General features: G+C 35.4%; 1 protein-coding gene across 2 annotated transcripts in view; it reads left to right on the forward strand.

Annotated features, from left to right (window-relative positions):
* The window catches only part of LOC121329317 (bis(5'-adenosyl)-triphosphatase-like), a 147591-nt gene that overhangs the window by 101760 nt on the left and 19598 nt on the right, over positions 1 to 26233 (forward strand). Inside the window, exon 4 of one of the 2 annotated variants that reach the window (XM_041274868.1) lies at positions 12021 to 12089. The exons of the other annotated variant lie outside the window; for it this stretch is intronic. Coding sequence (XP_041130802.1) covers positions 12021 to 12089 — 69 coding nt within the window. The remainder of the gene's footprint in view (positions 1 to 12020; positions 12090 to 26233) is intronic. 2 annotated transcript variants of the gene reach the window in all.

Below are 26233 nucleotides of genomic sequence, written 5' to 3' on the forward strand. Positions count from 1 at the left end.
GAACAGAAATTGCCAATTGAGATGAAAACAAATTGAAAGCCGTTTAATCAAAGGCTTTGCTTGCTGGCTTTTAAACTAGGTTAGTATGGGCCTACTTGTGCAAGCTTACAACTGTTCTTAAATTAGGAAATGAATGACTGAAAATGATTTGAAAGGTTTGCAGGACTGAGTAGTCCGTTCAATGTGTACACAAAGATGAGAAGCAGCAACACACTAGTGTGTTTTACCTTTGTCTTTTTTATGATTTTTAAGCAGTTGTTTACAATGTTTGAATTAACATATTGTATTAAATGCCTGGGTGGGTTCTCTCAAAGAACAAAAGGTCTTGTTTTTTTTCATTTCTCAGAATGTAATCTTCCCTTCCTCTTGTGAACATGGGAAAGTCCCTCATTCAGCCTTTCCCATCTCTGCTCTTGTCTTGTTTGAAAACTACACCAAATTAAAATGTTCACATGCTAGTTTTAGGAAAACTTAGTTCTGTCAATTACGTAATGATTTTATAGCATACCTGATTAACAGAAGTCTTCAATTATAGAGCTATGTTACTGTTCATTTGAATAGAATGCATTAGGATAGGATATATTATTGCCACCTGCCTACAGCATAAATAACTTCTTAGCCAGTTTCTGAAGTGAGTCTGAAGAATAACATACAGGTTTGCTGGTAGTCCAAGGCTCTTTTATTAGTACACTGAGACACTGAGGACAGTACATAAATCTATATAAGTTAGCAAACGTACATGACATACTCATTTTAAATAAATGAATAGCTGTTTAGCCCAGTGTTCTAAAGCCTTTACATTTAGTTACCCTGCTTGCATCGTCAGGGAGCATTTGGGACACAGCAAACCTGTTATTGTAACTCAAAGTCTTGATATGTTAATATTCCCTAACATACATAAATCTATCAGTGTTTTGTCAGAATAACAACACTAGCCTGTATAACATTCCAGTAACTATCTACAGCATCATATATAGAAAAGTAAACATGATTTTTGAAATTTTTTAAAATGAAAATGCAACTTTTTTTTTTAATGAGCACAAGAAACCTACACACAAGCCTGACAGTTAAGATTAATTGATTTATTTTAAAACTGTTTAATAGCTTGTTAAAGGAGAAACACATTTGAAGATTTTTTTTTTTTTTTTTTGTGGGGGGGGGGGGGGGGGGGGGGGGGGGCGATGGCAATGTTTTTAAGAGTCCAAAAAGGTTTTTCTCACAGGGCCAAAAGCCTAAACCCAAATTAGTTTGGGGTGTTAGTGTTGTCCCAGTTGGGCTGTGATTCATATGCCAAACAGCTCTGACAGATACAGCCTGAATTAGCCATTCATCCCAGCCAAGGATGTACTCCTGGGGATGGTGCAGAACACTTTAGCACAGGCAGGCACTTCACCTACATGTATTTATTCTGCCTGATTGGGGCCATGATCTTCTTTTCCATTACCTTCCCTCTTACCTTTATTAGTCCTTGGCAACACTTAATTCAAAGTGACATTAATTGCTAATTGCACATCTAGTTACAAAATAATTAAATGTTAGATGTAAAACTACAGTGTATCGTTTGCCCTATATAAACACATGCTTATAAATTAAAAGCTCAGTGATATTGGCAGCCTTTCTTTTGTATTTGCATTTAACCATATATTACATTCCCTCTATGTGAATTGTTTCTTTAGTGTGTTAAGTTGTGTCCAGTGTTCCGGTTTTGACTGCGTGGACATATATCCCATCTAAACAAACTAAATGTTTCACCTCTCTCTAAATGTCAAGTATGTGCCTCAGTATTATACTTCAATGAGAACTGCAACACAGGACTACTGCAACACAGCTAAGAATTGCTTACAGGAACAAAGCTTAAAGCTTAATACAAATTAGAAATCATTAAACAAAAAACCTTGTCACCACAACAACACATTAATATTAATCACATGTCCTTGTTTAAAAAAAAAAAGTGTATTTATTTATTTATATTTTCATACTAGAAGTTCTAACCGCCCATAAACTAAGTGGAGTTTGTTAGACAAATTATAATTTTAATTGCAGCCATAATTGATTATACTCAATGTACTCATTAAGTTCGGAAAGATATGAAGCAACTTTCAAGGTCATTATAGTAGTAGGCTTGTAATTTGTGATAAGCTGGTTTATGAACATCTAATTGCTCATTCACGTCAGTCTAGCTGCCACTTGAAATCCTACAAAATCTCTCCATCCAATTTGCTAAAAAGCCCATGCTATTCCTAGGTCACATTTCTTATGTAAATCAGTGGCCACTGATAACATGCATATGTTTGCAATTATTATGTAAGTCAGGTGTTTAAGTTTTCATAAATATGCAGTGCTCTGAACACTTATTAACCTTAGGAAGAAAATGATTACCTAAACTATGATTGTCAGATGCATGCAATATTTAAAATAAGATTCTGCCAAATTCAGAAATTGAATACTGGGCACAACATCACTGCAATGTCTCCCATAAGGGGAAAAAAGCAATTTACTATAGAATCTAAATGTACCTTAAATGTGCACTGTATGTAAGAGGTACTGTACCAAGAAAACTGTAACACTGTCTATATATACAGATTGTAATCTCTTTGTGTCGTATGACCTGTACCAGGAGATTGTCACATCTTTAGTGTGATTAGACAAACTTTTCAACAAAGGTGTTTGTTGGTGTCTTTTGAGTTTAGTGGTGCTAAATATAATAAGAATCAATTTGCCCAGAGGGTGTAACCAGAATTTAAGGCTTGTGGACAAGTTAACAAATAAGGGCAGAAACTAGTGGATATTAATACTATCTTGTTTCAAAATGATAGGCATGGAACTCGGATTGGTCTGAACTAAAACAAAAAAAGATTATTTTTGTTATATTGTTCCAGTTGAGTAAAACAGATTTGGTAAAGGTACAGGTAGCAGTGAGATGGTCCTACATGTAGCTCGTAGTTAGGCAAGAATAAAAAAATAAACTTTTACCACATATGTAATGTACAGTATTTCCATGCTTTGTGTAAGACCTTGATTGACCTTGGATATTATTATCATTGCCAATTCAGATAAATATGTTTTATAACAAATAATGTTTGTAGGTCAAACATCATTTCAACTGTAAGCACAGAGAAAGACCAAACAACAATGATGCAGCTATTTGGGATATGCAAATGTCAACATTATGAGAGCCAGTGAAATCACTTGAAAATGAATACTAATATTGCAGAACATCATACTGCATGAAGGAAAAGAAAAATAATGTGAATGTTCATGTAAATGTACTCCCTTTAAATTGGATGCAAAAAATAAACATGTATTTGTATATTTAATGTACACAGGCAGTAAGTAGAATAATAGAAAACAGAACACAAGTTGTTTATATCTGAACTGCGCAGGCAAGAAGGAAAGCCTCAGGCTAAATTTATTTTCTTCTGTATTTGGAATAACCATGTTGAGCCTGCCAGGTTGAATTTTGCTTTGATAATGCACACCAGGGGGGAGGAACTGTTCATTAATTACATACCTTTTTTAAATTAATGTTTCTGCCTGATTGATAAATAATACAGATCAAATTAACAAGGAAGTTCCCAAGTTAAGGATTGCAGAGTAATTGTTTTTGCATTTTTTTTCCCATGGCATTCTTAATTGGGGGTGGTTGTTGTAGCCAAGTCAATAAAGTAAGATATGCTCCAGTACTGACAAGAGCTCTGTAATCCCCATTTCATTATGAATCCATCAGCAAGTCCATGGTTGAGTTCATAGCTAGAGTCCTATTTAAAATTCACAGTTAGAGAAAAGCAGTGTCTTTTAGAAGAATTACTCCATAAACTGCAAGACCTGCATTTGGTCCAAATTGCCAATGAATCACTTGGCTATGTTATATTTGAGAAGCATAGTCGATAACATATTCAAAAAGCTTTTTACACCCCAGTAGATAATCCAGTACACCTACAGACATGTTGCTGTTAAACTAGACCCTGTTTCATTTACTGATTATGACTTGACCTGGGCTGACTTGATAGAATTCTGTTTTCATTTTCTTTGTTGTCACTAATCCGATTTGAAAGCATTGCTCTTTTTAATGAAACAGTTTTACTTGTATATCGAAAATGAAACAACCAGTCGTGGTTTATACAGAATGTATATTCTGTAAATGTATTTTAATTTTTTCAATTTTTAATCTAAATGAGTAAGACATGGCCTCATTTTCAGATCACAAGTTAATGTGTTTGTCTTCATTTAATACTTATTGGACAGATCCGTATAAAAAAATGTTTTGTTCTTCTTGGTTCTTGGGATGGGCACAGGAATGAATAGCAATGAAGTTGGCCTTGCTTTTATGGAAATGCTTTAAAAAAACACTTTTAAAATGTTCTGAAACTACTGGTCAAGATTCTAATAAAAACTCACTGTGTATGCCATAGATCCAGATAACTTCCGTCATCACAAAGGGTCTATCAGTGGCCACTACCAGTAGCCTGTGGTTAAGAATCTGATCAGGAACAGCAAGCTGGAGCTTGATCTCCGAATGCATTTTAGATAGAGTTCTAAAAAAGTTACCTTCCAATGTTGTTTTAATCATTCTAGCAACATTTTACACACAAAATTACAAATCATGTACTACATGATCTCATCTAATGTAATCAAATCTAGCCACTCTGCTCAAAGAAGAAGCGATTCAAGCCATGGTGTGGTTGTGAAGCCTGCAACAGAGGCTATTACAAATGCAATATACAGCATAGGATGTGATTCCGTAGACCTTACTGCAAATGAAAAATTAACTCCACTGAGTTTCTTGAGGTCACTGTGAGATGCTTAAACTTTTCATTTTCGGCAGCTCATATTTATTCCCTTAAGACATACTAAGATTGAAAAATAATTACCCAGGAGAGTCAAGTGCAAATGCAAATGTAGGATTTAGGAAGCCACATAACCCCCTATAATCCTGTCAGTTTTGCTACAAGTTATGCTCCTATCAAACCTCATTTCCCTACACCTAATTACTAGAAAAAAAGAATACAGGAAGAATGTACCTGCAATATTGAAAAGAGGTTTTGCTGCTTTTTTCCCCCTCTGATCAGTAGAGCACTGCAGACAAAGAGCGTCACACTTGTTCCCTTGTAGACAGTGGTTTAAGAGAAATATTTTTAATTGGATTAGGGGAAACACTTTATAGATGTCTGATATGTTTTTTGGTAAAGCTTTATATTGCGTGGCATAAGTTAATATTACATAGATATGCAATTGAATATGAAATGAATGTTAAATTAATATTTAATAGATATGCAATTGATATTAAATTTACGTTCAATTATTCATTTTTACATTCCATTAATATTCAAATCAGATTAACTGCATTTTCAATTAAAAACATGTAAACAATGGGAAATAACTATGTATTTTCAAGGGTAACAAAGCATAATATAAATGGACGTGATATGCAAATTGCACGTTCAATCGACATTTGGCTAACATTTAGCAAGAAATCAGCTATTGCATATTTATTAAATATTATTTTTTTTGTTATATAAGTTTTGAATTAGGGTGCCAGTTGTGGTGGCTCAATGCAATGAGCCTTGCCATTTGTGGTCTGTGTCTATACTTCCACATAACCAGCATCCATTATCTTAAGGAAATGTAAAATATAAGTATTAAAGCTGCATAAAGTCTCTCACAGCCCTGTTAAAATTGCCAGTGTACTGCCATGCTGCACATACTTCTCTAGTTTTACATTCTATATACCCCTATCAGAAATTGTTTGTATCCGCATTGCCTTGGAGTTATGATACTTTAGCAGGTTTCTAATGATTTAGAATATGTTACATTGTTAACTTTCCTCATAATTGTGTCAGATGGAAGTAACATCATAAAAACCATCCAAATGGAAGTTAAAGGATAATCCTAAAAAAAAGGAAACTACCTAAAATTTAAATGGGCAGCAAAACTGTAACTTATGAACAAGAAAATAAAAACAGCAAATATAAGTTTAGTGACCCAAGTTAAGACATTCAGCAATGTTCACAGAAAGATACAACTCATCCAAAATTATATATATATATATATATATATATATTATATATATATATATATATATATATATATATATATATATATAATATGTGTTTTGTATTTTTTTTAAAACAGACTTAAGAGATCATAAAGCTTTGGTTTAAAAAGCTACAGTACATAGGTCTCAATTGTGCAGTTGTGTAAGAAACACTTTTTATAGCAAGCATGCGTTTTCATTTTTAATCATGGTATCAGGTATTGCATTAGCTTAAAGATGGCTCTCGGTTGCCACCTCAGAATCTGTTACACTTTAACTTTCTATGTAATTTCACCTCAGCAGTGTCTTCTGGTTCAAAGCATGTTACTAGCTGACAGGCTGTCAGTCAGCAAAGGAAGCAGCTTGTTGGTTAATGACAGGGAGGAGGACATTGAAGGCGTGGAGACAGCTTTACCCTTCAGGAACAAATTAGTGCAGTATGATCTGAAAGCATGGCTTGCAAACAGATATTTAATTAGCCTAGTGCATGCCAAGTATCACGTTTTCAAAATAAGGTTTATTATAACGCAAGACTTATGTAATGAATTGAAGTGAACAACAGGTATGATTCATTGAATTGTTTTGTAAGCCACAATCAACTTTGCAGGCTGTGGAGAACTCTAGTCTCTGAGTTGCATGAACTTGTTTGACGCACCTGAACTGTAAATCAGACACATTTGATGGCTGGATTTTTTTCAACAACAGTACAATGGTGTCGTACTAAGAAACTAGAAGAACCGGGCTACTAGGTTTTCTGAAGGTATTGAACGGTGTTGTTTTGAAAGTATTGTCCTTGAACTGTAAGTCATACATTTGTGTATGTGTTAGATTGATTCCAACACAGCAAACGAGACCCAGATAATGAACTTATCTCTTAGATGCTGTACAGTCTCAGTCCAGAGTACTGTGCTCTCTGTAACAAATGTTATCATGGCATTTTCTTATCGTGGCATCACCTCAACACAGCTGCAGTTAGCCTGGAAAATACTGAGCTGTGACCCAGCAAACCCACATTAAATTGAATTCCTGTCGTAAGACTGGAAATTAATGACCATTACGTTTCTTTCACAATATAAGGGGAAATTAACCATTCTTAATAGTGATTACAATTTAACTTTAAAAACGTCTCAGAGCTATGGTACTTCAGCAGGTTTCTGTTAAAAACCATCCTAATGATTTAGAATCTGTTTCAACGTTATAACCGTCCTACAAAGAACAAAAAATAATTATGGTCATCTTCGTATCTTTGGTAATGCCAATGCCTGAAAGCTCAGCCCCTTATATTTCTTTAACTTTATTTCCATTATACATTTAAAAGCCTATGTGTTAGTTAAGCTTGTTAGGTCAGTCCTCTGGTAACAACATTATTGTCCCCTCTAGAAGCCTTATTATTGTTTATAGAAAAATTTTTTTTAAGAAAAACACAGCTGTTCCTGACACAATACATTTCTCAGTCTGTCTTAGCAGACTTGCTCTAAACAATATAAATAGCAGAAAAACAGCTTCTCTCAGTTGTACAATGTCAAAAATAATTAATAGATCTGTTTGCATTAGCTTTGGTATATCTTTGTTTAGCCTGTTTTTATAAAAGACCGACAGGCCTGCAGTATTATTCTCTACTTTATTTCGTCTCAGGCAAAACCTGTAGAACTATTAGGCCCTATTCATTAAACAAAAAAAGAACAAAACACAAAATGTGATAAATTTCATCTTTTTGGGAGAATGACTTAATGATTTTCAATCATGCAGAATGACTGAAATGTTAGCTTCAACAAGGCTCATTTTAGACTCCCTCTAAAAACACCTGTGCAAGCCATTTAGTCACTCAGCTAGGACAATATTTTGTATAATGCTATGTAAGTGATTTCCTAGATTAATTGATCTATAGAGCTGTACATGAGACCTTCAAAAGTGGAAGATCACAAGTACATGTTATGCTTTGTGTCATAGATTTAAAAACATGTGTTAATGGCATTATATACTACTGGACTTTTTACGACTTGGCCTGGCTTTACAATGCTAACACTTGATCTAGGTCATTTTGAGCTGTATAACCTGATATTGTAATGAATTATTGAGGTTGTGTTATGTTAACAAGTTTTTTTTTTGCCTATCTCTTACAGTAACTGATTTTACAGATTTACTTCAGACTCCTACTTTGAGTTATTAGGATGGCTAGATGTCAAGAAGTGTTCGATGTCTCTTTAAATACAAATGATGATTTATTTATTGGGTGCAGAATATTCAAGTGTTTTTTTTTTTTTTTTTTTTTTTGCATGTTGCTTAAGGTAGGCTTAGCTAATAATGTATATATTATGTAAACCGAGTAATTAAATACAGATTATATTTTGACAATGAAGGGGCTTATAGACCACGTTATCTTTTTTGTAACCTTGGGTAAGCAATGTTTAATGAACAAATGTAATGAAAAATGAATGAAAGCATGTAATTATGCAAACAATAGGCTATACTGCCTACGCAGTCCAATCTTTCCCTGGTGGAAAACAATATATTAGTTCTGGCAATTATTTGTTTATTGTTGGTCAGTTGGAAATGCAGAGATATTGCAGAAGTACTATTATAATTCACTCCAAAGCATGACGATTTTTAGACATTTGGAGCAGGTATAAGTAGGGTGGGCGAACAGAGCGTGATCATCTGCATTGCCTATGGGAAGAACTGTGTGCTGCAGCAATTTTGAAATCAATGTAAAATGATCTCAGTAATCATCAATCAAAAAATATTTATGTGTGTTTGAGTAGTTTTAAGTTTATAGAGCTCTAAAGTCACTACATATTGCAAGAGACAATGAAACATATTAATTGTAATAATAATTTCTGAAAATATTACATAAAGCTCACAAAATATAATTCTTAGGATTGTACAATTCACCTAGGCACAAAAAAACACTTACTTGTCTAGGTGTATTTTATTGTATAGCAGTTTATTTAAGACAAGCTGTAATGGCATTTCCAGACTTGGCCGCGGTGCACTCAGTTTGGTTTGCGAGTTACATATTTAAAAAAAAAAAACACACCGACTTCATTGTACTGCACTTACAAATGGCATTAAAATAAATTTCATAGATTTTAATCTTTCTGAATCTCAGTTTTCACATTATTCTAACAGTCACAACATTAAAAAATAACAGTTTTAAATAAATGTTTTGGGCCGGTATTTAGAAAACGAAACCAAATTCGCACACATCCATGTAGGACCCTTTTCAGGTCCAGAAGGAAGCTATTCGTCTCATAGACCCCACCTCCTGAGGAGAGGGGTTCTACTCAAGATATTGTCTGGTACCCAAGAGAGACGGTGTCTTTCACTTCATCCTAGACCTGAGATTCCTCAACAAGGAAGGAGAGGAGGTTCCAAATGCTGACACACCATCACATTCTCCAGTCAGTCCGGCCTGATGACTGGTTTACCACCATGGACTTACGGAACATATTTCACATTCCCATTCGTCCGAAGCACAGTAAGTACCTCCACTTCGCCTTTCAGGGAAGCGTTTATGAGTTATACCTGTGCATTGTACGACGTACTTGGGGCTCCAAGTGCGCATTTTTTGGCTACCCAGTTTCTCAAAGGCACTTACTGGTTACGCCCTCCCAGGAGGGATGTTTTCCCCGAATGGAGCCTTGAAGTTGTACTGGAGGTTCTCACGAAGGCCCAGTTTTGAGCCTGTACACTCCATATAGTTGAAGTATCTGTTTATGAAGACAGCCTTCCTCTTGGCTATCACCTCCGCAAAGTGAGCCAGTGAGCTGCAGGAGCTCTTGCTGTAGCTCCTGTATGTGTATTTGGGATGATGGCAGCAGCATGTCATTGCGTACAAACCCTGCTTTGCTCCCCAAGGTGATTACAGCCTTCCACATGAATCAGTCTGTGGAATTGGAGTCTTTCCATCCACCTTCGGCAGAGGATAGGAGATTGAATTTCCTCTGCCCAGTGCGGGCATTAAGGTGTTACATGGATAGAGCAAGAACTCTTATCATGCTGACCAGCTCTTTGTCTTTTACAGTATTTGGACCCTAGGACAGCCCCTCTCAAAGCAGCGAGTGTCACATTGGATTGCGGACACAGTCTCTGCGCCATATAGCGGTGCTGGCTTACTCTACTAGAGGGTTGGCTACATCTTGGGCCCCTTCAGAGAAGCCTCGCTGTCTGACATATGTACGCCATCTAGCTGGGCTACCCCGCATACATTCTCCATGTTCTACTGCTTGAATGTGGCAGATCCTTCTTTGCCTTCAATAGGCATGAGAGTCCTTGAGGTTGCACACTCGTACCACTAACCTATCGTTAAGCGATTCTGGCGCGTCCCTCGTATGCTGCCGTTCCTTTTCCCTCTCGACGGCTCTGGTATTCATTTCCCATACTTAATGTTTTGGTGGTCATCTTCGAATTGAAAGGGAATGTTAGGCTACTTACTGTAACCCTGGTTCCCTGAAAGAGAAGATGACCACCAACCACAAGGTTGCGTCGATCGCGGTCACAGGTTCGATGTAAAAAGATGAATGGTTTTCCGTGGAATGACGGTTTTAGTCCCTCGGTAGGCGGGACCTAGGGCGTCATCCCAGGAAGGGGCCTATTGGCAACTCTGCTATAGAGAGCTCAATGAATACCTACCAATAGGCAGGCATATCCCATAGGTAACGTTTTGGTGGTCATCTTCTCTTTCAGGGAACCAGGGTTACGGTTAGTAACCTAATGTTTTCTTTGTTGAAATTAAGATTTATTAAATCAGTTGTTGTCTGTGCGTAACTAGCGGGTGAGCTTGCTAATGTTTTCAGGTAGAATGATAAGACAATGTTCCACCATCTGACCACAGTGATGACTGATTTATGACCATTGATGGAACATGTTGTAAAATGAATTATCACTTTTTGTTTGTTTTTTTTTCTTTTTTGTTAGTAATCTTTAAATACTGGCTCAGTGGAAACAAAAGTGCTCAACACCTTAAAAAAAAAAAATGTCAGTTTCAGACTTCTCATGGAAAAATTGATTGTAATTTAACAAAAGAACAGTGACTAAAATATATTATTTCAGAAGAGTGATGATTTCCCTTTGAATTACTCCTTAACCTATGACTGTTTGAGTGACAGCATTGAAAGCTTTCTTTGTAAATTGTAATACTCACATTGTGTCAGCCGTGTTTTAGAAATCCAGCCATCATCAAAGTACAGCACAATGGTTGACTGTTATGCTGTAAAATGCTTTCATTTGAATCAAGTCAAAGTTAAAAGGAATGTTCAACTCTGAATGTATTGGAGACAATGAAACATCACTTGTCATTGTGCTGTGTTTATACTTTTTCAAAAGTCTCAAAACATTAAAATCCCAAGGCAATAATCAATAGAAGTCTCTGACACTGAATTACCTTAATGTGTCTGTTCAGCATTTTTTAATACATACAGTATTGTTTGGATCGCTTACCTTTGCAGGGCTTAAAGCAAATAAACAACCACAGCAGTACATGTTAATAATTGCAGATACAAGGGAGGCAAATCAATGCCTTATGTGTTGTTTATTCATTAATATACAGCACTTTGTGACAACTGGACACATTGTACAGAACAATGGTTTATAGTTAACAATACAATATACATATTAATGATTCGTTTAGTGGAATTTCTATTATTTATTTTGTGTCAGGGTAGCTTGGAGTTTGTATTCTTTTATTCTTAGGTTGTAATAGCACATGAACTTCTGTGTCTATTTTTTTTTCCTCCAATCAACCCGTGAGTAGTCACAGCAGTGGTTTTCAATCTAGAATTACGGACACAAGAGTTGATTTTGCTTTACATTTTGAACTAACTACAGTATTACAGTATTGTTCATTTCTATGCTGTTTTCATAAGCACGTTTCAGTATTTCAATGGTGAATTGCAGACATGTTTAGAAGATTCTAAACGAGGCTACTGTGCTGTATATAATGTTTTACTAGGCTGACATTTTTTCATTATCTCATTTTGTTTTCCAGCATGTGCATGTCCATGTACTGCCAAGAAAGCATGGAGACTTTGAGAAAAATGACAGTATTTATGATGAGGTAAGTGATACTTTGTCTGATGAATCCAGTGCTATTTTTAACACCAAAACAAATGTTGTGTTACTGGTATACATATTCAAAACACTTACTGTACACAAATTAATCAGTTTTGTGACACAGAAAAACAAACTAAACATCAAACGGAATGTGATGCAGCATAATAAAACACTACCCCAGTGAGACTGTCAGTACATACACTGAAAGATATAAGTAAATATATTTATTATACTTCTTACTTATTTAGATTGTCTTTCTTGCTTATCTGTTTTTGTGTGTATTATATATTTTTTATTTTATTTTAATTAATTAGTTGGTTGTTATATTTTAAAAAAGTACTGTAGATTAAACTATACCATACACAGTATATCATTTTTGAAATGGCTTATAGAGGACAACGGGTAACTAATGTGTCCCAATGGAGTTTAACAAGAAGTAGACTGCTCCTTTATCAGTGTAGAATTATGGGAAATGTTAGAGATTTCTTTTTAATTTGCATTTTAATTCATCCGGGTATTCTGAAAACAGTTCTGCAATTCATATTCTTCAGATGACATATTCTGCATACAAAAGACTTGCTCCACTTCACGGAAATGTATTATCCAACAGGTATCACAGCTATTTAAAAATAATAATCATTGAACATTCTTCTTGTTTCGGTCCCCTAAGTGCATTTATATTATACAGCATATATTTACTTACACATAATAGGCTTCTTAGCAAAGCACTGCAAAATTCATATTTTTTTTCCTATCGCCAACATATTCAGGCTTACTCTTTCTATGCAACACAGATTTGCTTTGTTTCGGGCGTGGTTTGTAAATATACATGTATAAGTTTTTCCCTAATAAAGCCGCTGTTGTGCATTTAGCCTTGTTAAATAAATTGTTAATGAACAGAAGAAGCTATTGATCTCCCGAGGACCTGAACTATAAAGTAAACAAAGCTAATCACCAAACCGTTTTGTTAATGGTTATTTTAATCATTGCGATTGCCCTTCTTGGCAGCCCGAGCCATTAGGCTGCCGAGGTGGCAGGCAAACTATCAGAGTGAAATTGTTCTTCTTATGCTGCAAATGGCACTCAAGAGTACAATTCCATTTGTTGGTTTATATAGACATAAAGCTTCATTACTTTAAGCTGAAGCAACGGAATCCTAAAAAGTATTCTTCCCAGTTCATGATGATGGCAGGTTATGCTGTACGCAGCATCAATTTATAGGACAGGACTTTGTCTTAATGCGATCATAACTTAGTTAGAATATATGTGTATCGATGTGCTTTCCTGTTATTTCCCCTCAGCTACCACACCATTGCTGTACTTAACGCTTATTAAACAACTGACCTTCGGGGAACTGCCAGACTGCTAAAATGTACTTTTGTACTGTAATTATGGCTTCCATATTCTCTTTTGGGGGGGACTGTACAGTAATTTCATTTTATCTTGCGCTAAATGTATTGCTTGTGAAGGGTGTCAGAATATGCACAGTAATCTGAATTACACGTGATGTCAAATGCAACATAAACACGCTTGTTACATGTTAATTACATATGTGTTACATGTGAATAACATTGTAAAAAGTGGACTGTTACAACAAAAACATCATATGTGCTCCATTTAAATAACTTGTATTAGTTTGTAGGAAAGCAAATAATAGTGGAGAAACCATTTAGACTCAGACTAATTAGCATTTTAGAATATGTTCTGTATGTTTCATATAAAGCAGATTCTACGAGTTGTGATTTATTGTGTTATTTAAATTTCTTTTTGCATATGAAGCATATCTTGGGATTTGTTTCTCTCAATAATAAAAAAATAAAAACTCTCAATAAATGTATATGAATGAGGAGGATGCGCAGGGCTCAGGTGTTAGCTGGGAATTGATTTCAAATTATACTGGTCATGCATATAAACACAGAGTGGTTCATGTCATCTCAAGAATGCACACCACTGTGGAAACAAATGGGGGTCTCATCGAGCAACTACAATTTAGACATGCAACCCTTATGTCAACCATTCAGCACCGTGTTGTTCCCTTAAATTTAGTTTTTTGTCACTGTTTAAGTGTATTTTAAACAAGCATTTGATACAGCCTATCGCTCTAATTGGGATTTCTAAAGCCTTTTAATACCTACCTACCTGTGCATGTGGACCTCAATTAACTAAATGTTTTCATTAATTGGATAATAAGCCAACCAATCAGGCTTCTCAGCAGGAATCAGGGAGACAATTTTCACTCAGGAATAGGGTTTTTATTGCCAACAGTAATAACAAAAAACTAAAAAGGATACACTTGTCACACTTCACAATCATGGTATCTGCTGAATTTTGAATTTTGTTTGCTTTTCTTATTATTGCTAAAGCTTGTCTTCTGTTAAATCACTCTGTTTTTTTAATGTATTTGACTGTATTCCCTTCCAAAACATACTGTTGTGAAGCAGCAATAGTGAATGTATTTCTGACATTCATACTCAATAACACTCCTCCAAGGTTACATTCATTGCACATTTAAAGGTTAAGAGTTTTCCAACATAAGTATTTTGACCTTTAAAGCAGACTAGAAAGCACACCGAAATAATACTTAGCACTGATAGAACACAATCTACCATCATTATTAAACAATCCTTTAGAGCCTAGTATTTACTGTACTATCCTGCTACTTGTTTTAAGACCTGCAAATGATTACAGTCCTGAGTGTAGTTCGAACATTGCAGCTTGGTTTACTTCACTGTATTTTACAAATAATTAAGAAATGACCACAATTAAATGGTAGTGCTCTCAACATGGATTTCATGCAGGTCCCTGGGTATATGTTGTTAATGGCCATTTCATATATGCATGTGTGTGTCCTGTCTTGCATTACAAAATATTTTAATTATATATTCTTGATTCATATGCAATTTTTAAATGCAGTTAATTTACAGCAAGGGGAAATACAATTAACTATTAAAAGCATGAGTATATGGCGCACCCTCTGTATTAATGTACCCCCTGTCAGTAAAATGTATGTGTGTTTGTATGTGTGGCATGGCAGGCACAGTCTTGAGCAAGTCATAAGAGACTGTTTTTCAAGTGTGGCAGTGTGATGAAACAAATAAGAGAATTATTACAGTCTCTGCTACTAAGTACAACTTTTAGCCACTCCTAATCACCCCAGGCCAGTCTTTACATGTGTTAATGTTGCCTGGCCTCAAGGAGCTAGCTTTGCTCCATGGAACACACACTTTCTCATTATAGCAGTGTAATTAAAAGAAAACACTGAGATGTTGCCAAGTCTTTTTTTTTTTTTTTTTTTTTTTTTTTTTTGCTTAGCACTGCCTCAGAGATCACCCAGAACTCAATTACTGACTGTTATGCTTGTTAGTAAGAACAATACTGTTCTATGATTATTAGTTGTAATAGTGTTGTTTTCTCCACCAGAATCTTGTTATTTATTCTTCCCCAGTCCAACTCAATAATACTCTCTGTAAAAGTGCCTGGGTTAGCATATGTATAAACATATTGATTCATATACTGCTGTAGGGTTTTTGACCCTATGCTCTAAAAAAGCCTCTGCTCTTATAGTCATTATTTCTAGGCTGCAGTCCCATCTTTCACTGGTCAAATTCCATAGAACTTATAATTTAAGAAGTTGTAATCCACTAGTAAATGCTAGTAGATATGCTTATACAGTACATCAGAGTTTCCCATTGGTTGGTGGTTGGGTGGTAATTAAGACTGTAGGGGTTACCTCATTATTATAATCTTCTGATTATTATAATCTTCTGAGAGGGATAGTTATTTCAGGCAGTAGGAACATTCCTTTGTTTATCATTGGCTCAGAGATTTCAGAGGATGGAACCCCAAGTATGAAAGCAGTTCACTCTGTGACAATGGCTGCTAAATCTTATTATCTCACCATCATAACTTGTTGACTATAATACCTTTCTGAGGTTTTACACTTTGGGGCAGTGCAAACAACTGTGGTTGCAAAAACCAAATTGCCTAGCGGCCAGGCAATTATTTTGCACTGTGGCCTGTGTAAGTTTAAGAGCAATGGAAATTAATCGACACGCTCAAATAATGAGCCGCGGTCATGATAACCAGGGTCGTAAGGAGTACGCTTGTGCATCGGGCTATATAGCGTCCACACTTACAGCCCAGCTTAGTATTCCAGATCCCTGACCAATTCCAATTTTAAATGGATTAATGATGGCAAAGTGCTAATTTAATAGCGGGTGCAAAACACCAGGTGAAAACCATTCTTTACACATGCCACATTTTTTGTGACTGTTAAAGTCCCGCTTTACGGCAGCTAAACACATTTTTTTAGCAGCAATATGGGTGTTTCTCAGCCGCAAGTCACTTTGCATGTATCCTTACATCGGCCCCTTTGTCTTTTCAAAACAATGCACAGTTCCCCTAACTAAAGGGTAATTTGCTGAGTTTGTGGAAAAAAGGCCTCCTGCAGAGAATTCACCACTGCTTGTTGAAAATGTACAAATCAATGTAAAAAAAAAAGTTTGATAGCCAGATTAGTCTCTGAAATTGAGCTTCCTTTCCTTTACTTGTGCCCCTTTAGTCCAAGGTGGCCTTGATTGAAAATGCATTACTGTATATTCCCTCCCGTCATCATATTAGACCCAATAGCACTTGATGGCATTGTTCATTAGATCGTTATCAATGGTTTTCCACTGTGAGTTCTCAGATATTAAGACAAACCTATCATAGTGTTGCAGTGCTACAGAGCTTGTTATTTTTATGTGATTTATTATCCTCACAGTGGCAATGCTATTAGTGAACATAGGGTGAAGAAGGAAATGTAATGAGAAATATCAATGTATCCTCATGTCTCTGCCTGTAGTGACAGTCAGTGATCCATCTCACTGACATTTACCTTGTTAACATTTTGATCAGAAGGGAAATTTGTCATTTTTCATGGTAAACAGTATGAGTTTTTACAAGAACTGCAGATAGATTAGGAAGATAAAGAACCCATCTCACAGTTCCTCGTACCAAATAATCAGCAATGTTTTAGAAAAGCAACCATTTATGGCCAAAATGTGTGGTGTAACTTATCTTTTTGAAAACTAGGCCAACTGGAGACGGCAGGATAGTTCCCTTTAGTAGATTTTTTTAAAGGCAGTCTTAAACAGAGGCACTAACAGATTGAGTAGCTAGGAAATGTTATGGTACTTTTAGTTCAGTTAACTGTGTTAACCTTTATCACAATTTAGGCAAAGTGGACACGTTTTCCTACCACCGTACTTCACCTGTATTGTATACACTTTGTTCATTTATCTGATTGCTGTATTTAGAGGAACAAAGAAACAAATACCGTACAGTGATTCACCACATGCCCTACAGCAAGACAAGGTGAGCAGTTCTATTACCCAGTCCATAAGGCTTTGGTTTGTCAAATGTATAAATAAGATTGCCATAATCTAGTATTGACAATACTTACAAATTATATAGTTGTTAATTATTCAAATGGCTGTTATACAGTACTGATCCAATTGAACAGAGCAAATGGAAATGCCATAAATTTAGTTTTCTGTAATAGACAAAAAGACTGGTTAAGTGTAACAACCTGAAAATGTTCTACAGAAGATTTGAGTATAGTACTGAATGTTTTTACTAAGAAGCAAAATGTGATCAAAGGATACCAAGTGGTATGCCCCCTTGTTATTTATTTGTACTGTGTTGTGTTGGCTCTCCCAGAGATGGCAAGAGACAAACAGTTTGATATGCAGTAATGGTCATGCTTGCAGCCCGCGAGCCATTGTTATGTTTGGATACCTGTCTCCTATTGAATGTGTCTAATTACTTCTGGCAGCTGTTTTTATTTCAGTTCGCAATTCAGAGTTAATGCCACGGTGGAATCATCTGTAGATTAAATGTGCCTGCTCTTTGGTGGGGGAGTTGAACTCCAAAGGAGTAATGTAATAATGGAACTAGCTCCTAAGAAAGAGGCAGATTTTGATGTAAATGTACAGTAGTTAATGATTTATACTTTTAAACAATAATACAATCAAAGAGGACAAAGATGCAAAAAACGGATTTGCTGGCCTTACAATGCTATTTATGTAAAAATTGTTATAGGTATGTATTATATCTGCTATATCTAGCATCATACAGTTACTGTGAGTCATAGTTATTTTTATATAATTGTGTTTGTAATTGTGCAGTGTTGTTTGTTTTGTCATTAGGGGAGTAAAAATGTAACCCTATTAGTCCTGATCAGATATAGGTTCTGTGATGCTTAGACAATTCACACACGAATAGTAAAAATGTAATTGATATACTTTGCATTGCTTGTGTTGTGGTGTGTGGTAGAGTAGATTATGCTTTGGGTGAGTCATAAAGATTTCACCAGAGTCTGTGTCAGATTCACTGTTCTGTATATAATGCATGTACGTTTATAAAGAGGGTTATATTGTTTTATATTTCAATATAACTTTCAAGGCCACTAAGGTAGTCTGTGAGTACTTCTGTCACTCCAATATGTACTTCTACTCTATATAAGTGTCATTAATATTGGGTAAACTGTTTGATATATAATAATAATAAAAAATAAAGAAAAACACAATGACAAATATACTGTACCTGTCACTCTGGGAATCTAGGATATTAACAGGAAAACCAGGCTGGTCTCTTAAAGTGCAGTCTGTAATAAATGATCAGTTTAAAATAGCAGTAGATAAACATCACTCCCAGACGGCTGTTTATATCCATGTGTGAGCCAAAGGATTACTTACTTACCTTTGAAGTTATGCTAAGCAACTCTCTCTTATCATGAGCATCATGTTACTGACTTCTTTATTTCTTGTCATGCTGTAATGGCCTAGATATGCTTCAGAACGCATGGTGGGCAACCTTCCATGTGAGAAAAGCCATTGAAGCTCACGCTGTGTCAAGAGCTGTTGAGAAAACACTTAAAATCCATATCAGTAGTCAAAGTTCCAGTGTCTGGCACCACAGAAATTAAATTCAGGCTCACCAGCCTTCCTATGATCTTTTTTGATAGGGATGGGCAGAGAAATTAGTTCTAATTTCATCATTCTGAGCCATGACTCAAACAATTACAAATTAAAATCTTTAGGCAATGTGATTTGGTGAAAAGGGCCACATTATCTTAAGTGCCAGAGCAGATGATTCAAGCTAACCTTTGCAAAAAAAATATTTCTGATTTACTTCAACTTGACATGAGTATATATATATATATATATATATATATATATATATCATCTATATTATATATATCATATATAGATATATATATATGTATAGCATACTGTAGTTTTGCAGACAGTAGTACCACAGATACCAATTACGTTTTCTGAATCGTTTCTCACAGCTCAGTTTAATTGACTGTGATTTAATTGCAGAGACCATATGCAAATACTTTAGTTGAATTTCCAGAAGCTAGATTATTGTGGAGTGTAAAATGTGTAGTTTGTGTCTAAGTACAACTATATTTAATTATAAACCATATGCAAATGCTTGTTACATTTCCCTCAGGTTTCTTTTGAACAAAGTTTTTCTTTGTTGTTATGTTGATTTGTAGTGAAACACCTACACATTTAGCAACTTCGCCGTTCCCAGGTATGAATCCATCCTTGTGAACTCTTCACTGGAATACTTCGATGTTGCTGAACTTGTTTTCTATTTTGAGCAGGCTTTCAGTTGCATAACATTGTGCAGTTAACATGATACATACAAGCTTACTGCAGTCAGGCTATAGAGTGTTTGTAAGGCCAGATTCAAAATAAAGTAAAAACACAAATGTAAAACACATACATTTATGAAACACGTGAATACACTTTCAATTTCACAAGAGTCTGATTCAAACCCAATCCGTCAGTGGTGAAGGGTAAAGGTAAACTATTGGCTGTGTGTGTTGAATCAAATGCGCGTTGACTTTTTCTTATCAATACTGAGTGTTATAGTTTAATATTTGAAGAGTATTCATTCACATAAGACTCTTATCAATTGTCAGGCAGCAGTTACTTGAAAATAGCTCTAACCCTGAACACCTACTTAACTGAAAGATAACGTGAACATTAGGTTTTCAAGGCATATTTTAACATATTGACCTTTGATTTTACTTCTGCACAACATTTTCTTCTGCTTAATTTAGAGATTATTCAGGGCTGATTTCAAAAAGCATTTTGCATGCTGAAGTTTGTTGTTTCCCATTGTCATGGCAGCAAATTAGGCTTTTGAAAAACTTTGCCAAGGCGAACTCTGAAATAACATTTTTTGCTTGCTGTTTTAAACCAAAAAAAAATGTACCCTGACAGATTCCACTTAAAATTGAAAAAATAAATGGTTAATTTTTCTTTTTTTTTTTTTGTACTGTGTTGTCTTATTGTGGATTACTAATTTTTATCTTTTCCTTGCACTGTTTACATTTGTATACTCTAAACCCATGTAACTGCCCATTTCTCCACATGATTCAAACTCACACATTTACTATGAAGTTGGTAACATGAAATTTGCCCACAGTGGAACATATAGGACCACATAGTTTACATTTATTGATTAGCTATTGATTGTAACATTTTCTGGTGATTGATGCCAGAAAGTTTTAAGATGCATCAGTACAAAATTACACCATTTTGAACATTTAAGCTCTACAAGAGTTTAAGAGAGTATTTATATAATTTTGTGGGAGGAATAACTTTAAAACCCACTTAATCATTACTGTTTTCCATAACCCTCTCACTCATGTCATCCACATTCAGGGGGCCTGCCTTAAGTACTACATCTCCACTCACAAGTGCTATTCAGATTGCATTTTCTAATTTCTTGATAAAATCATTCTCGCCTAACAAACAACGTTAACTTAAAAAAAGTGTAGCAGTACATGTGAGTGGATTTCAAAAGTATAACTAAATTACAGATAAGAAGAGAACAACTTTGCATGACAGTATAGTGCAAAGGTTTTCAACCTTTTTTTATAAACTGTACCCCTTCTGTCTGGAGTTTTCAGCTGAAGTACAATTACAATTTTCAGTCGACGGAACTGTACTACAGTTGCAATAAATGGAAGAGTAATGTGATTAACACATTTCTTTTTTTCCTGTTTATTTAGTCTTTAGTTTATGTCATAACAGTTTTGCAACTGACAAACTGCTGGTTTAGGACAGAATACCAAACAGTAGGCTTAATTCTTAAAACTTTTAATTACATGTCTTTGGATGCGTAGGAATAAAAGGTGGTATTTGGGAATTTCTTTGGAAACACTCATATTCACTTTCTATTCAGCAAAGCTGTTATAAATAATAGAAAACAGTCTGCACTGTAAATGTTCATCACATTACCATTTACTTCCCATCTCAGCATAATTATGTGTGCCTTTTAAAATGTTTACAATATCAAAACCCCAGCGGTACGTGTACCCCGGGTTGAAAACCCCTGGCATACTGCATGCAGAGACATCACTAGGCAAACATGGCAGCCATTTCGTCTGTCAGCATGAGTGAATTGCCTAATTTATATTTCAGTGCCAGTTGCAATAGGTGAGCCCACTAATTCTCAATTCACTCTAATCAGCCTCCTGCCTGCATTCTAGCCAGATGCAGGCTCATGTCTAATGCAAGCGCCTTTCCACTGTGCCACCAGGCTCCCAAGTGAAAAGCAAACCAGAATATGTAATGTAGACTGCAGGTCATTGCACCACAACACCTGCTGACGTTTCATAATTACACTGTACAATAAATTGAAGAACTCTATAATAACAGTTACTGTAGTTTTACATTGCCAGGGATTGCTTTGTAACTGTGATTTATAGTACTATGTGATAATGCAAATTAAACAGTAGCTGTTTACAGGAATGCAGGTTGACCATCAGAAGCATACAGATTGGTAGAAGTCTTCAGTCTCCAAGCAAGCCTGTCGACCTGTCATGACATTGATTTTAGCACCAATAAAAAAAGGCTGTTGTGCAGATTTAAAGGTTTTTCTGATTAGTAAGACAGGTTTCTATTTTGTAATGCAAGTTGACCTATGTGGTATCAGAGAAGAGCAGCTTGTTTTATTTGCTCAACACTTGAAAGCACTGTTGATGGAACCTTTGTAATGGATTGAAATGTGAATCTACTTGAGGTTACTAAAAAAAAAAATATGCAGAGAAGCATTTATTCAGCACTAGGGTTAACTTCTGTTATTTTAAAGTAACCCTAAGTAATAGTTCTTGCAGGTAAAATGTTACTTTTATGGCACACAATATTTCACAAAATAATAAATAAATAAATCTAATATTTAAGTTGCATAATATGTTAGCAGTACATTTTGACATTTCTTAAATTCTGCTCTAGTAAAAATGTGTAAATTCTGTAAATAAGGTATTTTCACAGATTACAAACCTGCAAAATTATAAACTATCAATTATAAGAATTTGCATATAAATGACAGACTATCAGATCTTCAATCATTATCACAGGATGACGGAATTAATCAGCCGTTAAAGACAGTAATTAAAAAAAACAGTTTTATGTTCGGAAGTAACCTATGCATTATTAATGATGATAACTAACAACATGTTTTAATCCCTGGGGAAACCGGAACCTCACGCAGTCTACTTGAATTGCACAGCAACCCAAAGTAGAAGCAGTGATTATTATGACTGAAAGATGAAAATACAGATTAGAAAAAAAAAACATCTTATAAGGTCTTATCCTAGCTGGAACGTGTGCAATGTCCACAGGGGTTTTATAAACCTAGATTGATTAAAGCCATGTTCTGTCGTCTGTAATTCCCAGGACACACTGTACTGCCCAAAACCTAGCCAGCAGAAACCAATTCAAATTTCCTTCATCCGATAAAACAAACCAAAAGTACCTTTGAATTAAGTAAACTGACAGTTTGTAATGGGTCAAACATGTATTAAAGAAAGGTATTGAACAATTTCAAACATTGCTCATTTTGCCAGTTAGTGAAGTGCACTGCACACTGGACACTTTATTAGGATCTGTAATAGCTGGCCATCAATGTGGCATAGACTCCAAAAGGTGTTGGAAGGTATCTCGAGGGATGTTAATCCATTTAATCATTAATATTTCAGACCTGACAAGCCTCTTTAATCCTCGTCCTTTATCCATCACTAATGGTTTGCGAACACGTTCCCTTTGTTTTTTTTTCATCAGAGACCCACTGAAAATTGATGTCTTGGATCAGCCTACCAACACGACTGTCCTTGCACCCACTGTGTGTATATATGGTCAGTGTGTTTGCTTATTTACATTCATAGGCACTTTACATATTGGCTCTTTTTACAATTTTTTTTTCAGCCTGTTTCTGTTCATGATATACAGACCCTTTTCTTGTTTAAATATTCTCAAGTTAAACAACTGCTTCCAAGTGTGGGTGCACCTTGCTAATGAGCAGAATAGGAAACAAAATAATGTCTTATATTTGAATAGAGTGTGGTATTGACTACTCTTTTCTCCATTGTTTGTGAATATGCTTTGTGCTCTGTTCTCCTCTTTTAAAACACCCGTACAGCAAGTTTAGCTTTACTCTTAAAAATAAGTAATATGTGTGTTATCTTTTGAGAAACATACCTGTTTAAATCTCCACTGGCCATATGTTGTGTTAGTTGATAAGGGTATTGTAAAACAAAGATGCAAATAATATAATGAATACCATATAATGTGTTACATTTGTCAAATAGACACCATTGCCAAAACAAGTGTAGCTCAGCCTAAGGGTTACATGTTTTTTCTATGGGAAATAAATGTCGTAGTGGGGGGCGATTTGGAGGTCGGATGTTTTTCTTTCATTAAATCTACAACAAGATTAAAATTAAACACTAAGAATCGAAGAGGCCTAGGGACTAAGATATGTTAAGAACATTACAAACCAAATATATCATTAATTGAATGATGATTCATTCTAATTACCAATTATAATTCAGGATTATGGTGTTGGCTTTAAACATTAGTATAAGTAATGTCATTAGAATTTTTAATGAAATTCCTTTTGAAAAAATGATATTAGGGTTATAATAGGATGCAACCGGTATGTGTCGTTCACTGTTACACCCTTGAGCTCAGATTTCTCCTTGCTGACCAGCTATACCAAAGACGTTTAACAGAGTGTAATTGAATTACCAAATTAGGGTTAGGAATTACTTCAACGGATAATTGTTCAACGCCAACTGAAAGGCTGGTTTACAGTTTTATGTTTTGGAAACAGTTGTGATACGTGTCTTAAATGAAAAGTGGATTTTATCTTTTTTGTCAATGAATAATATTACTTGCAGCTGTTTTATAAATATGTAACATCTGCATGTTGAGAACCATAACATACTCAAAAATCAACAATGACGTTATTGTTGCTTCATAATAAGTGAAGATATTTTATTTAAAGTGCATTGCATGCAGTATAAACAGAAATAATGGAAAAACACCACAGCATTACATTTAAAGTTGAATGATGACATGATGGTGTCTGTTGTCGATGATGATGAAAAAGGTTGATGGAATTACTGAAATGGCCTTTTTCCTCTCACTCTTTTCTTTCCCTGTGTTTGCTTGTTTTATTTCAGGGTTTTGGATGGCTAAGTGACAGTGCTGCCTCCAGCTGCACCTGTCCAGGGTCATATCTTCCCAGCTGTTGGTATCGATGTTACAGGCCTTAAGATTTTGTTTAAGGGTGTGATTTTTGCCTTCCACACTTATGATTTGATACCTTTTAAGGGCTTCTGTATTGGAGGTTTTGTCTTGCTATCGGATTTTGTTGATGGATCTCAGGGAGCGCTGGTGAAACTGCTCAAGTTGCTTGAGGTGTCTGCGGTAAAGTGTCCATGCTTCACACCCGTACAGTAGTGTGGGCAGTACCACTGCCTGGTACATTACATTACATACTGTGGGAAAACAGCATAATGTTACATTTTAAGTTACACTGTACAATACTGTACATTAAAAAAAATTACACAGAAACGGTACGACTCTGCAATGTTCTCCCGTATTCATATGTATTTTGCTGCCATCAAGAGTTAACAGCTCCTGTACTGCACAAAGTACGTGTAAGATTCTGTTATAATGTACAAGAGATTTGAAAAATTAAAATAAAATAAAAAAATGATAGCATTTAAAATGTCTTGCTCACAAACGTTTCATATTTTACAGTATGTGTCTTGCGGCTCTTGGCCATATGAAAATGTTAATATCCGGCGCATAGGGTCAGGAAGTTTGGACACCCCTGACCTAGAATAATAAACCCTTTTTATTGCATTATATACCTTTTCTTGCTTTCAGTATTTTCACTTACTGGATTCTGACAAGTCAATACACAGCTTTGAACGAGCCCCCCTCCCTCCCCAACGTTTTAGCTAAGAGATCAATTTTCACCATTAATAACCATGTGCAAAATAATGCCTAAGGGGAAATATCGCGGATCACGTGAATAAAAAAAACTGCTTTATGCATTGAATGATTCAGGGTTAGGGTTATCTTCAGTTCAGATAACAAAGGCGTGGAGTGGTTCGGCGGTTTTGGGTACAGACTCTGCAGTCTAATTGATTACGCTTTCCTGTTGTTAAGATACAGTCCATATTTTGGATTATTTTATTATTTTATTTTATTTAGACACTGCAAGAGATTCTAAGCCACTTTGGATTTTCATTTATTATTTTGTGTTGTATTTTCACACTGGACACTGCAATTTCTTACTTGCAGAGATTATAGCCCTTTATTTTAGTGGACCGAAAATGCCATGTATATTTTTTTTAAATGTAGGGACATTTATTTTAGCGTTTTTCACCTAGAAATGTGTTTTTCATGGTGTGATTTTGTATTGGACACTGCAACTTGAAAGTTTTATGTTTGTTTTATGAAAAGATTTGAAATGACAAAACAGTGGACGTAGCACAGCAGCTTTGACTTGTATTTTGCCAGTCATTAAATCTGTTAACTGCACTTCTTGATTCTTTATTGTGACTGTGTGCTGTGCTCTACCTCTACATTTTAAGCATGCCTAATTGTAAATGTAATCTATCTATCTAATGGTAAATATACTCCTCCTGCAATACTGCCTTCAATTTCGACCCTTCCTGGGTCAACGCCCCCCCACCCACGTTTTTGCCTTAATGACAACTTTTGCATGGTGCACCTCACTAATGAGCAGAATAGGGGGAAAAATTTGAAAAATATTTGAATTCCA

The sequence above is a fragment of the Polyodon spathula genome, chromosome 16, assembly GCF_017654505.1.
Source record: "Polyodon spathula isolate WHYD16114869_AA chromosome 16, ASM1765450v1, whole genome shotgun sequence".
In the NCBI taxonomy this organism is placed as follows: domain Eukaryota; kingdom Metazoa; phylum Chordata; class Actinopteri; order Acipenseriformes; family Polyodontidae; genus Polyodon; species Polyodon spathula.